The following is a 15,314-nucleotide window of genomic DNA, read 5'->3' on the forward strand; positions in this document are numbered from 1 at the left end:
ATTAACAAAAAAACAGAGCAAACTAGAATGCTATTTGGCCCTAAACAGAGAGTACACAGTGGCGTAATACCTGTCCACTGTGACTGACCCAAACTTAAGGAAAGCTTTGTCTATGTACAGACTTAGTGAGCATAGCCTTGCTATTGAGAAAGGCCGCCGTAGGCAGACCTGGCTCTCAAGAGAAGACAGGCTATGTGCACACTGCCCACAAAATGAGGTGTAAACTGAGCTGCACTTCCTAACCTCCTGTCTAACGTATGACCATATTAGAGATACATATTTCCCTCAGATTACACAGATCCACAAAGAATTCGAAAACAAATCCAATTTTGATAAACTCCCATATCTACTGGGTGAAATACCACAGTGTGCATCACATTAGCAAGATTTGTGACCTGTTGCCACAAGAAAAGGGCAACCAGTGAAGAATAAACACCATTGCAAAATACAACCCTTATTTATGCTCATTTAATTTCCCTTGTGTACTTTAACTATTTGCACATTGTTACAACACTGTGCAAATATTAATATATATATATATATATATATATATATATATATATATATATATATATAATATGACATTTGTAATGTCTTGATTGTTTTGAAACTTCTGTATGTGTAATGTTTACTGTTAATTTTTATTGTTTATTTCACTTTTGTATAATATCTACATCACTTGCTTTGGCAATGTTAACACATGTTTCCCATGCAAATAAAACCCCTTGAATTGAATTGAATTGATAGTATGTGAGAGTTAGATAGAGAGATGTATAGATAGATAGATAGATAGATAGATAGATAGATAGATAGATAGATAGATAGATAGATAGATAGATAGATAGATAGATAGATAGATAGATAGATAGATAGATAGATAGATAGATAGATAGATAGATAGATAGAAAGAGATGGATAGAGATAGTAAGTGAGAGATAGATAGAGAGAGATAGAGAGCTAGAAAGAAAGAGATGGATAGATATAGAGATAGTAAGTGAGAGATAGATAGAGAGATAGAGAAATAGTAAGAGAGAGATAGAGAGCTAGAAAGAGAGAGAAAGAGAGAGATAGGTACACATGATGGGGAAAAGAATGATACAATTACATATTGCGATATTATTTTAGACAGTATTAAATTGATTATTTGTTTCCCCGTAACCCCCGTAACCCTAGTGGGCTGTACCTGTGTATTTTTCATCATACAGCTTGTTCTCCATCTTCTTTTTAAATGGTGAGACACTATGTTTTCAGCACTTGTATTACTATTACTGATCAAAAGTCATGTTCTCATGCTTCTCGTCTCTCTGTAGCAGACGTATAAAGAGCAATATGTTTGTAACATCAAATCGCAATAAAATTGCAGTGTCAAATCACAATAAATACCGTATCAGTACCTAAGTATTGTGATATCCCTGGCCATCCCCAGCCCTAGCATGTACCATACTGCTTATACTTATCCAATCCCTTGAGATCTACAGGCAGGGAGGATCGGTTTGCTTAAGTTTGATTTGGCCTACCCTCTACCTCCTTTCTCCCCTCCTCCCCTCATTTCTCCTCTAGCCATATGTTGTTCAGATGGGTCCTCTGTCCCAGATGGACTGTCACAGCCTGCTAATTGATTAACGGGCATCTCTCTCTCTCTCTCTCGCTCTCTCTCTCTCTCTCTCTCTCTCTCTCTCTCTCTCTCTCGCTCTCTCTCCTTGACATGATATACATGATCTACACTATTGGACGCTAGCTAGCGATACAAGAGAAGTATGTTGGAGAAGCTGGGGGAGCTGTTTGGCTTATTCCTCTGTATTAAAGCTTGCATGTAGAGGGAAATACACCCCTGTAGTCGTATGGTATCTCTATATGCATAGGCTCTTACAAAAGGCTCTTATCTCTGTATGAGCTAGCCATTATGTAGCTATGTAATTGACCCTGCAGGTAGTGCCTTTCACTGTAGAGTAACTGTCATTGACACGCCATCATTATTGTATGATTTTGAATTGGGCCCCAAGGTTATACAGGCTGAAGTGGGGTTCTGCAGAATGAGCCCATAGTCAAAGTGTCTAAGTTGGACTACTGATCCAGAATCAGTTTAGCCTATTAGATGTATAATAAATAGACAGTGAGATACTTTATGGATATGGGCCCTGGAGCCAGATGTTTAAAGTATATCACAGTAGGAGTGCTGCTTTAGGATCAGTCTTGCCTAATAAATCACAATGAATAAGATTACATGGACAGGAGGGCCCTGATCCTTGATCAGCACTTATACTTTGAGGCCTTGTCTAACCCCTGCAGTAGATATATGAGGTGTGCTGTGTTGGCCCCAGTATAAATCCCTGGTAATGATGTATCGCTTGTAGCCCGGGAAAGCCTTTTATATGTTAGAGGACTGTCTATGGGAGACGACACGTGAATTACCTTTACGACCAGAGAGCTGCTACAGCACAGCACAACGGCTTACACAGGGGGAACACACACACACACACACACACACACACACACACACACACACACACACACACACACACGCGCACACACACACACACACACACACACACACACAGGCATGGACATTTACACATACACACAGGCATGGGCACACACACAGGACACATACAAGACTGCAGCGTTGTGGTGGTCCATGATGCACTGTGTTTGGTTGAGAGATGAGATGGGGTTACTGGCTATAGTAGAGCCTATCACAGCCATGGGTATGAGACTCGTCAAACAACTGATGGAGGACCGGCTTCATTGTGATATCTATGAAGAGCCTCAATTTGCATATTTATACCGACACACATCCACACACACACACATCCTCTCACGCCCACTCATACATATGTACACAAAACACCTCCACATACCCATGCATATTTATTTTAGTCTGATCTGTTCTGCACCTTAAGGGCTGTTGTTGCCTGTTGGGCTCCCTCTGTTGCATTTATTGATGCACATGCAGGCCCATACATTGAACTCCCTCCCTCCCTACCACCCCCCCGCCGCCACTCCCCTGCCTCTTCTAGCCCATATTACCGCCATAAATTGTGTCTGTGCTGATTGTTATGGTCATTGTGTGTGCTGTGATGGATGGTTATTATCTCCGGCCCTGCTTGCTGGTGTTTTATGTGTCTCGTCTTCCCCCGTCTCCCTCCTTCCTTCGCACCCACGTTCTTCTCTCCTCTACTATCATATCTCTCGTCTCTCTCGCTCCTCCCGTCATCTCTCCCCCTCTAACTATCCCCATCTCTCATCTCTCTCTTTGTCTCTTTCTCTCTCTCTCTCTCTCTCTCTCTCTCTGTTTCCCGCTCTCATCTCTCATCTCTCTCTTTGTCTCTTTCTCTCTCTCTCTCTCTCTCTCTCTCTCTCTCTCTCTCTGTTTCCCGCTCTCATCTCTCATCTCTCTCTTTGTCTCTCTTTTTCTCTCTTTCTCTTTCTCTACTCTTTTTCTTTCTTTCTCTCTCTCTCTCTCTCTCTCTCTCTCTCTCTCTCTCTCTCTCTCTCTCTCACTCTCTCTATCCCTCCCTTTCTCATCTCTCTCTTTGTCTCTAGCTCTCTAACCCCCTCTCTCTTTGTCCCCTGTCTCTGCTTGCTCTCCTCTCTTTCCTAATATTGAGTTGCACCCCCCTCCCCTTTTGCCCTCAGTACAGCATCAATTCGTCGAGGCATGGACTCTTCAAGGTGTCGAAAGTATTCCACAGGGATGCTGGCCCATGTTGACTCCAATGCTTCCCACAGTTGTGTCAAGTTGGCTAGATGTCCTTTGGGTGGTGGACCGTTCTTGATACACACGGGAAACTGTTGAGAGTGAAAAACACAGCAGCGTTGCAGTTCTTGAAACAAACCGGTGCACCTGAAACAAAACCGGTGCAAACCGGTGCACCTACTACAATACCCTGTTCAAAGGCACTTACATATTTTGTCTTGCCCATTGACCCTCTGAATGGCACACACAATCCATGTCTCAACTGTCTCAAGGCTTAAAAATCCTTCTTTAACATGTCTCCTCCCCTTCTACACTAATTGAAGTAGAGGTATTAAGTGACATAAATAAGAGATCATAGATTTGACCTATGTCATGGAAAAGGCAGGTGTTCTTAATGTTTTTTACACAGAGTATGTCTCTCTTTCTCTCTCTCTTAGGGTCCGGATCACTGTGTGAAGTGTCTCCACTTTAAAGATGGTCCTAACTGTGTGGAGAAGTGTCCCGACGGCCTTCAGGGGGCCATCAGCTTCATCTTTAAATATGCCGAGGCCAACAACGAGTGTCATCCCTGTCACTCCAACTGCACGCAGGGGTAAGGTTCACACGGAGTGTATATGTGGGGTTTTGTGTGTGGGGCTTGTGGGTGTGTTTGGGGGCGTCGTGAACTGAATTTGTGCTTTTGTTTTTCATTGTGTACTGTGCATTTGGAAAGTATTCAGACCCTTTGACTTTTCCACTTTTTGTTACGTTACAGCCTTATTCTAAAATGGATTCAATTAATGTTTTTCATTATCAATTTACATACAATGCCCCATAATGACAAAGCGAAAACAGACTTTTAGAAAAAATTTCAAATGTACCTTATTTACATAAGTATTCAGACCCTTTGCTATGAGACTCGAAATTGAGCTCAGGTGCATCCTGTTTCCATTGATCGTCCTTGAGCTGTTTCTATAACTTGATTGGAGTCCAATTCAATTGATTGGACATGATTTGTAAAGACACACACCAGTGCATGTCAGAGCAAAAACAAAGCCATGAGGTCAAAGAAAGTGTTCGTAGAGCTCCGAGACAGGATTGTGTCAAGGCACAGATCTGGGGAAGGGTACCAAAACATTTCTGCAGCATTGAAGGTCCCAAGAAGACAGTGGCCTCCATCATTCTTAAATATAAGAAGTTTGGAACCACCAAAACTCTTCCTAGAGCTGGCCGCCCGGCCAAACTGAGCAATTGAGGGAGAAGGGCCTTGGTCAGGGAGATGACCAAGAACCCAGTGACCAAGAACACTCTGACAGAGCTCTAGAATTCCTCTGTGGAGATGGGAGAAACTTTCAGAAGGACAACCATCTCTGCAGCCCTCCACCAATCAGGCCTTTATGGTAGAGTAGCCAGACGGAAGCCACTCCTCAGTAAAAGGCACATGACAGCCCGCTTGGAGTTTGCCAAAAGGCACCTAAAGGAATCTCAGACCATGAGAAACAAGATTCTCTGGTCTGATGAAACCAAGATTGAACTCTTTGGCCTGAATCACGTCCTCTCAAGCATCACGTCTGGAGGAAACCTGGCACCATAATTACGGTGAAGCATGGGCGTGGCAGCATCATGCTGTGGAGATGTTTTTCAGGGGCAGGGACTGGGAGACTAGTCAGGATCGAGGGAAAGATTAACGGAGCACAGTACAGAGAGATCCTTGATAAAAACCTGCTCCAGAGAGATCAGGACCTCAGACTGGGGTGAAGGTTTACCTTCCAACAGGACAATAACCCTACGCACACAGCCAAGACAATGCAGGAGTGGCTTTGGCACAAGACTCTGAATGTCCTTGAGTGGTCCAGCCAGAGCCCGGACTTGAACCCAATCGAACAACTCTGGAGAGATCTGGAAATAGCTGTACAGCGACGCTCCCCAACCAACCTGACATAGTTTGAGAGGATCTGCAGAGAAGAATAGGAGAAACTCCCCAAACACAGGTGTGCCAAGCTTGTAGTATCATACCCAAGAAGACTTTATGCTGTAATCGCTGCCAAAGGTACTTCAACAAAGTACTGAGTAAAGGGTCTGAATACTTATGTAAATGTCATATTTCAATGTTTTATATTTTATACATTTGCAAACAAATCTTAAAACCTGTTTCTGTTTGTCATTATGGGGTATTGTGTGTATATTGATGAGGATAAAAAATAAAATACAAATTTGGAATAAGGCTGTAACGTAACAACAACATGTGGAGAAATTCAAGGGGTCTGAATACTTTCCAAAGCACTGTATGTCTGTGTTTTGGCTTTCTGCAGAGTGTGCACGTTTATGTTGTTGTGTGCATGGTTGCGTATCACATCAGCAGTCTGAATGACTAATGACCCTGGGAGGACAGAATACTGTTCATTTACTTCTACATTGTTTGTTTCACTGGCAAGACAAGGGCAGACTAATCCCCATTGTAAAGCCAAGGTCAACATGATAACAAGAGGAAAACAATATCTGTGTCATGCTCTGTTTCATCCACAGTACAACAGCTCTCAGCACAACACACACACACACACACACACACACACAAACACCTTGCTATGCTCCCCTCGGTGCTGACCCCTTGTAACTCGGTGTTCCCATATCCAGCCAATGTTTATCAGTGTCTCCAGACACACACACACTCACTCACTCACACGTACGCACGCACCCACAGGAACTGCAAAATACCCAGGTGAAAGAGAGAGGCAGAGAGAGAAAGAGACAGAGAGAGAGAGAGAGAGAGAAGGGCTGCAAAAGAGATTCCGCTCTCCCTCTGCTCTCTGAGTGCTGTGAAGCCTGCGATGTAATGTTTAGCAGCAGAAGGAAGGAGACATATCATTTGGTATTGCAGTCAGTCAGTCCACCGGGCTGGCCCCGCACGTCTTGTGTTCTATTTCCTCGTGACTGGCAGACAGCCAGCTCACAACTCCATCTACCCATAACAACATTGTTACAAAATATAATGGAAATGAGTGTATCTGTGGAAATGCCATCTTGACACTTTGTCAAAATAACTGTTCCCAGGCTGCCCTTCAGTTCAGACACTCAAACAGACTCAGAGATCATCTCTGTTACTCCCCCTCTTCCTCTCCCGCCAATGTGCTATCAGGGCAATTCGTATTATTCTGTATGTAAATATGTGACACTACATTTAGTATGATATATTACGTTACGTTAGATTACATTATGAATGGAATAGCGGTCATACAATATCATATGAATTAGAGGATGTATAATATCATACGTCTTACCTGGTTGTACAATAGCGTACGAATTGGATGGCGTAAGTTATTATAGTATACTATTATACGTCTTAATCTGAGACCAAGTTGCTTGTTGCGTTGTTGCAACAAAGGAGAATTACGGGGAGAATTTACATTAGTGGTTAGGTGAACTAACGACAAAGGTTATGATAATTTGCGTGAAAGGTTAGGGGAGCTAAAACGACAAAGGTTAGGTGAATTTACATAGTGGGTTCGGTGAATTGGGTTACGTTTTGAATAAGGATTAGGGAATGGGTTAGCTAAAATGCTACAGTTGTCCTCGACGCGACTCGAACATGGAACCTATGGATTGCTAGACGGTCTCAGTTTACGCCCAACCTCCCTACTTTCATTTCTATCTAAAGTAACTACAACATTAGATAGATATCATGCATCTTGGAGGTGCTCAGAAATACGTAAAGTATGTTTCGTATGGCTCTGAGCCCAGGCTGCTCCCTCTCCCCCTAGCCTCTTTACATCAAAGAGCTACACCATCCAGTATCCTGACTCCCTTACGCTCTGATTCTTGTTTCTGTACCCTTTTTTCTCTGTGACTGTCTGTCATCGCTCGGTTCTTTCTGTGGACAGAACATACTGACACAGGTCTAGGAGCTATAGCACAGATTCAAGACACTGAGACGGACGCTGGACTGATTGATTAATTCATTGTTTTGTTTCTCCCTCTCATCTAGGTGTATTGGACCCAGACTGCAGGACTGTATTGGCATGATGGACAGGTAAATATCTCTTCAAATCCCTACTGTCACTTCCTTCTCTGTCCCTAGGACAGACTGCCTACACACATAGAGACACAGGTTCAGCTTTCATTCATTAGCAATTTGTAAGTACAAATGCATACATTGGAATTGATCTTCGATGAGCGCACAATAGTAAAAAAGATAAGATACTCTCGCCAACAGACAACACTGGTTGAAATAACGGCATAGCAACCAACTATGCTTATATTTACCCCAAATATATGTTCCCACAACTGAGGTTAGTTAGAAAGCAAGGAGGAGAAGAAGAGAAGAAGAGAGCGAGAGAGAGACAGAGAGAGACAGAGAGAGACAGACATAGAGAGAGACAAAGAGAGAGACAGAGACAGAGAGAGACAGACATAGAGAGAGACAAAGAGAGAGACAGCGAGAGACCGAGAGAGACCGAGACCGAGAGGGAGAGAGAGGAGCAGGCAGGTAGTGTGAATAATGTTTAGCTCTGAGGCCAAAAGTGTGTGCATGTTTGTGTGTGCGTGTGTGTGAATCCGTGTGTGTGTCCCTGCACGGGCTTGTGTTTTACTCTGCTCTTGATAAATTGGTAGCGCTTTGCTTTTGTTCTCGTGGGGAAAAGGAAGAAAACGCCACTAACCGTTCGGAGCAAATGGATTTACGATTTCATGACAGACAGTTTGTTTCTGGGGGAGGAGATGGGGGGTATGGGGGAGGAGGAGGGGGGAACACATGAGAGAAGGGAGTGTGGCGAGAGGAAATGAACAAGGAGGACAGAAAAGACAAGAAGAGGGGATCAGTAACACAGAAGTTATAAAGACCCAATGGAACAGTATCCCCCTCTAGGATGATGTCCAGAAATAAACAGCACAGCAGAAGGATGCCATATTGGCTTACAACACAGACCCAAACAAAGGCCTAGTGAAAAACAGTTTGCGAAGCCTCCTGATCTGAAGGCTGAGCTGAAGGAAGCTATGTATGGGCAGAGAGAGAAGGGGCAGTAATGACTGCTAATTTACTACAAGCTGGAGCCAGAGGGAAGGATTGCATCCCAAATGGTACCTCATTCCCTATATAGAGCACTACTTTTGACCAGAGCCCCTGTGGCACTAGGGAACAGGTTGCCATTTGAGACGCAGACAGAGCATGCCATAGCCTGGGTCTCACTCTCCATTGATCCATTGCTCATCTATCTGAGGCAGTCTGGGGAAACTGATAGTGAGGGAGACGCTTTGGGGTGAGGAGGGGTGGAGAAGGGGTGACGCGGGTGGAGAGGGGGTGACGCGGGGTGGAGAGGGGGTGAGGATGGGTGGAGAGGGGTGGAGAGGGGGTGACGCGGGGTGAAGAGGGGTGGAGAGGGGTGAAGAAGGGTGGAGAGGGGTGACGCAGGGTGAAGAAGGGTGGAGAGGGGGTGACGCGAGGTGAAGAAGGGTGGAGAGGGGTTGACGAGGGTGAAGAAGGGTGGAGAGGGGGTGACGAGGGTGAAGAGGGGTGGAGAGGGGGTGACGAGGGTGAAGAGGGGTGGAGAGGGGGTGACGCGGGGTGAAGAAGGGTGGAGAGGGGGTGACGAGGGTGAAGAGGGGTGGAGAGGGAGTGACGCAGGGTGAAGAGGGGTGGAGAGGGGGTGACGCAGGGTGAAGAGGGGTGGAGAGGGGGTGACGCGGGGTGAAGAGGGGTTGAGAGGGGGTGACGCGGGGTGAAGAAGGGTGGAGAGGGGGTGACGCAGGGTGAAGAGGGGTGGAGAGGGGGTGACGCAGGGTGAAGAGGGGTGGAGAGGGGGTGACGCGGGGTGTAGAAGGGTGGAGAGGGGGTGACGCAGGGTGAAGAGGGGTGGAGAGGGGTTGACGCAGGGTGAACAGGGGTGGAGAGGGGTTGACGCAGGGTGAAGAGGGGTGGAGAGGGGTTGTCGCAGGGTGAGGAAAGTGCGACTAGACTGATAAAGGCTGTCAGGGGAAAAACCTTCATACATATGTTGACAGCAGAGTAACACAATACACTGATAGTACTGTGGGGCATGCCAGTTTGGTAAAGTGGCTTTTTAACATTATTTTACAGAGGCTATGGTTTAACTGAGCAGAATAGCTGCTCGGGGCCAATGTTGAGACTACAAAGCCTCTCAGCGCTCAGACAGACATATACATTTAGTTCTACAGCTTATCTGACATTGTGTCAACTGCTGCTGTGTGAGGCTGTCTCACATAATAGAGACTAGACGTACTGTCATCTGCACTGTCTGACACCCTCTGGACTTTTACCCTCTCTCACACACACACACACACACACTCACAGTCTTGTATAGCTAACCTTGTGGGGACACAATTCTAAATCCTATTTTCCTAACCCCTAACCCTAACCCGTACTCTTACCCTAACTCTAACCTTAACCTAAAAACCTAACCTTAACCAAAATCATCAGAGAATTCTGTACCTCCACCATAACCTCAAAACAGAACAGAAGAAAGACAAGCCCGAGCTAAAGTAAGGAAACACAAACATAGAACCAGAAAACCAGCAAACAAAGGCTCAAAGATCATTATTATGGACAACCAAGAGTACCTCTCTGAAGCCCACCGACAACTCTCTAGTACACACCATTATACTCCTATCCCTGCTTCTACACAGATCCAGACGCAAATAAAAATCAGACAGATAATATCAGATCTCTACGGAAAGAAATACATTACACATAGACAAAAGGAATATCTAGATGGACCAGAATTACCCAGACAGAGACTCTTCTATTTCCACCCTAAGATCCACCAAACACCACATACATGGACAGTCCCTTTTGAGGTCCTGAAGGGAAAAACTATTGTGTCAGACTGTGTGTGTGTCCTCGCCAGCAGCCAAATCCATTGACTACCTCCTCACTCCCATCTCACAAAATCTCCCTAGCTACCTTTAGTACACATACCATTTCATAGACACACTTCACAACATTCCAGTCCCAGCACATGCATACCTATTCACTCTAGATATAGATTATCTCTACACCAACATAGATATCTTGTCGGGTTTGACAGCAGTGGAATCTACTCTCCAGAGATATCCAGATCCATATAGAACAGACACACACCTCCTACAGCTTCTAGAACTTGGCTAAAGAAACAATGATTTCACATTTAATAATAAACACTACAGTACGTACAGATTTATGGGACGCGATAAGTAAAAAGTTCACCCCAGCCTATGCTAATATTGATATGGCAGACTGGGATTTGAGAGTCCTGGCTAAAGGCCCATTGCGTCCCATGTTTTATAGACGATACCTGGATGATATGTGTGTGTGGGAACATGATCTGGTACATTTCACAACATTCATTGAAATACTCAATAACCATCATCCTACCATAACAGTTAAATGTGTCATCCACCCACATACAATCAATCTTTTATTCCAGATACTGACACGCACATAGTCTCTTTACAAACAAAGTATATTTCAAGGACACAGACACACATGCCCTACTCCACAATTCCAGTTATCACCCAAAACATCCATTCACGGGCATTGTCAAATCACAACTCATTAGATTCCATAGACTATGTACACAACAGAAAGACTTTCATTCACCCACACAGACCCTATTTAGTGCACTGGGGAAGAGGGGATACTCAAAGCGGTCACTGAGGTACATAAAGGCAAACAAACTGGCAGGCCTCATCCAGAACAGAATGTTTGATCCCCCAACCCTAACACACTGGCAGGCCTCATCCAGAACAGGATGTTTGATCCCCCAACCCTAACACACTGGCAGGCCTCATCCATAACAGAATGTTTGATCCCCCAACCTTAACACACTGGCAGGCCTCATCCAGAACAGAATGTTTGATCCTCCCAACCCTAACACACTGGCAGGCCTCATCCAGAACAGAATGTTTGATCTCCCCAACCCTAACACACTGGCAGGCCTCATCCAGAACAGAATGTTTGATCCCCCCAACCCTAACACACTGGCAGGCCTCATCCAGAACAGAATGTTTGATCCCCCCCAACCCTAACACACTGGCAGGCCTCATCCAGAACAGAATGTTTGATCCCCCCAACCCTAACACACTGGCAGGCCTCATCCAGAACAGAATGTTTGATCCCCCCCAACCCTAACAAACTGGCAGGCCTCATCCAGAACAGAATGTTTGATCCCCCAACCCTAACACATTGGCAGGCCTCATGCAGAACATAATGTTTGATCCCCCCCAACCCTAACACACTGGCAGGCCTCACCCAGAACAAAATTCTTGATCCCCCAACCCACTGGCAGGCCTCACCCAGAACAGAATGTTTGATCCCCCAACCCTAACACACTGGCAGGCCTCATCCAGAACAGAATGTTTGATCCCCCAACCCTAACACACTGGCAGGCCTCATCCAGAACAGGATGTTTGATCCCCCAACCCTAACACACTGGCAGGCCTCACCCAGAACAAAATTCTTGATCCCCCCCAACCCACTGGCAGGCCTCACCCAGAACAGAATGTTTGATCCCCCAACCCTAACACATTGTCTGGCCTCATCCAGAACAGAATGTTTGATCCCCCAACCCTAACACACTGGCAGGCCTCGTCCAGAACAGAATGTTTGATCCCCCAACCCTAACACACTGGCAGGCCTCATCCAGAACAGAATGTTTGATCCTCCCAACCCTAACACATTGGCAGGCCTCATCCAGAACAGAATGTTTGATCCCCCCCAACCCTAACACATTGTCTGGCCTCATCCAGAACAGAATGTTTGATCCCCCAACCCTAACACACTGGCAGGCCTCACCCAGAACAAAATTCTTGATCCCCCCAACCCACTGGCAGGCCTCACCCAGAACAGAATGTTTGACCCCCCAACCCTAACACACTGGCAGGCCTCACCCAGAACAGAATGTTTGATCCCCCAACCCTAACACACTGGCAGGCCTCACCCAGAATAGAATGTTTGATCTCCCCAACCCTAACACACTGGCAGGCCTCATCCAGAACAGAATGTTTGATCCCCCAACCCTAACACACTAGCAGGCCTCATCCAGAACATAATGTTTGATCCCCCAACCCTAACACACTGGCAGGCCTCATCCAGAACAGGATGTTTGATCCCCCCAACCCTAACACACTGGCAGGCCTCGTCCAGAACAGAATGTTTGATCCCCCCAACCCTAACACACTGGCAGGCCTCACCCAGAATAGAATGTTTGATCTCCCCAACCCTAACACACTGGCAGGCCTCATCCAGAACAGAATGTTTGATCCCCCAACCCACTGGCAGGCCTCATCCAGAACATAATGTTTGATCCCCCAACCCTAACACACTGGCAGGCCTCATCCAGAACAGGATGTTTGATCCCCCAACCCTAACACACTGGCAGGCCTCACCCAGAACAAAATTCTTGATCCCCCCCCCCAACCCACTGGCAGGCCTCACCCAGAACAGAATGTTTGATCCCCCCAACCCTAACACATTGTCTGGCCTCATCCAGAACAGAATGTTTGATCCCCCCCCAACCCTAACACACTGGCAGGCCTCGTCCAGAACAGAATGTTTGATCCCCCAACCCTAACACACTGGCAGGCCTCATCCAGAACAGAATGTTTGATCCTCCCAACCCTAACACATTGGCAGGCCTCATCCAGAACAGAATGTTTGATCCCCCAACCCTAACACATTGTCTGGCCTCATCCAGAACAGAATGTTTGATCCCCCAACCCTAACACACTGGCAGGCCTCACCCAGAACAAAATTCTTGATCCCCCCAACCCACTGGCAGGCCTCACCCAGAACAGAATGTTTGATCCCCCAACCCTAACACACTGGCAGGCCTCATCCAGAACAGAATGTTTGATCCCCCAACCCTAACACACTGGCAGGCCTCACCCAGAATAGAATGTTTGATCTCCCCAACCCTAACACACTGGCAGGCCTCATCCAGAACAGAATGTTTGATCCCCCAACCCTAACACACTGGCAGGCCTCATCCAGAACATAATGTTTGATCCCCCCAACCCTAACACACTGGCAGGCCTCATCCAGAACAGGATGTTTGATCCCCCCAACCCTAACACACTGGCAGGCCTCATCCAGAACAGAATGTTTGATCCTCCCAACCCTAACACATTGGCAGGCCTCATCCAGAACAGAATGTTTGATCCCCCCCAACCCTAACACATTGTCTGGCCTCATCCAGAACAGAATGTTTGATCCCCCCCAACCCTAACACACTGGCAGGCCTCACCCAGAACAAAATTCTTGATCCCCCAACCCACTGGCAGGCCTCACCCAGAACAGAATGTTTGATCCCCCAACCCTAACACATTGGCAGGCCTCATCCAGAACAGAATGTTTGATCCCCCAACCCTACCACACTGGCAGGCCTCATCCAGAACAGAATGTTTGAGCCCCCAACCCTAACACACTGGCAGGCATCATGCAGAACAGAATGTTTGATCCCCCAACCCTAACACACTGGCAGGCCTCATCCAGAACAGAATGTTTGATCCCCCAACCCTAACACACTGGCAGGCCTCATCCAGAACAGAATGTTTGATCCCCCAACACTAACACACTGGCAGGCCTCATCCAGAACAGATTGTTTGATCCCCCAACCTTAACACACTGGCAGGCCTCATCCAGAACAGAATGCTTGATACCCCCAACCCTAACACACTGGCAGGCCTCACCCAGAACAGAATGCTTGATCCCCCCCAACCCTAACACACTGGCAGGCCTCATCCAGAACAGAATGTTTGATCCCCCTCCAACCCTAACACACTTGCAGGCCTCATCCAGAACAGAATGTTTGATCCCCCCAACCCTAACACACTGGCAGGCCTCATCCAGAACATAATGTTTGATCCCCCAAACCTAACACACTGGCAGGCCTCATCCAGAACAGAATGTTTGATCCCCCAACCCTAACACACTGGCAGGCCTCATCCAGAACAGAATGTTTGATCCCCCAACCCTAACACACTGGCAGGCATCATTCAGAACAGAATGTTTGAGAATGTTTGATCCCAACCCCCAACTAACACACTGGCAGGCCTCATCCAGAACAGAATGTTTGATCCCCCCAACCGTAACACACTGGCAGGCCTCATCCAGAACAGAATGTTTGATCCCCCAACCCTAACACACTGGCAGGCCTCATCCAGAACAGAATGTTTGATCCCCCAACACTAACACACTGGCAGGCCTTTTCCAGAACAGATTGTTTGATCCGCCAACCTTAACACACTGGCAGGCCTCATCCAGAACAGAATGCTTGATACCCCCAACCCTAACACACTGGCAGGCCTCACCCAGAACAGAATGCTTGATCCCCCCAACCCTAACACACTGGCAGGCCTCATCCAGAACAGAATGTTTGATCCCCCAACCCTAACACACTTGCAGGCCTCATCCAGAACAGAATGTTTGATCCCCCAAACCTAACACACTGGCAGGCCTCATCCAGAACATAATGTTTGATCCCCCAACCCTAACACACTGGCAGGCCTCATCCAGAACAGAATGTTTGATCCCCCAACCCTAACACACTGGCAGGCCTCGTCCAGAACAGAATGTTTGATCCCCCCAACCCTAACACACTGGCAGGCATCATTCAGAACAGAATGTTTGATCCCCCAACCCTAACACACT

At 46.6% G+C, this 15,314-nt stretch overlaps 1 protein-coding gene across 2 annotated transcripts in view; it reads left to right on the forward strand.

Annotated features, from left to right (window-relative positions):
* The window catches only part of LOC115111274 (receptor tyrosine-protein kinase erbB-4-like), a 526,495-nt gene that overhangs the window by 428,739 nt on the left and 82,442 nt on the right, over positions 1–15,314 (forward strand). For both annotated transcript variants that reach the window (XM_065013654.1, XM_029637163.2), the window contains exons 15-16: positions 4,135–4,289; positions 7,659–7,703. In XM_065013654.1, coding sequence (XP_064869726.1) covers positions 4,135–4,289; positions 7,659–7,703 — 200 coding nt within the window. The remainder of the gene's footprint in view (positions 1–4,134; positions 4,290–7,658; positions 7,704–15,314) is intronic.

This window comes from Oncorhynchus nerka, linkage group LG3 (assembly GCF_034236695.1).
Source record: "Oncorhynchus nerka isolate Pitt River linkage group LG3, Oner_Uvic_2.0, whole genome shotgun sequence".
Classification (NCBI taxonomy): domain Eukaryota; kingdom Metazoa; phylum Chordata; class Actinopteri; order Salmoniformes; family Salmonidae; genus Oncorhynchus; species Oncorhynchus nerka.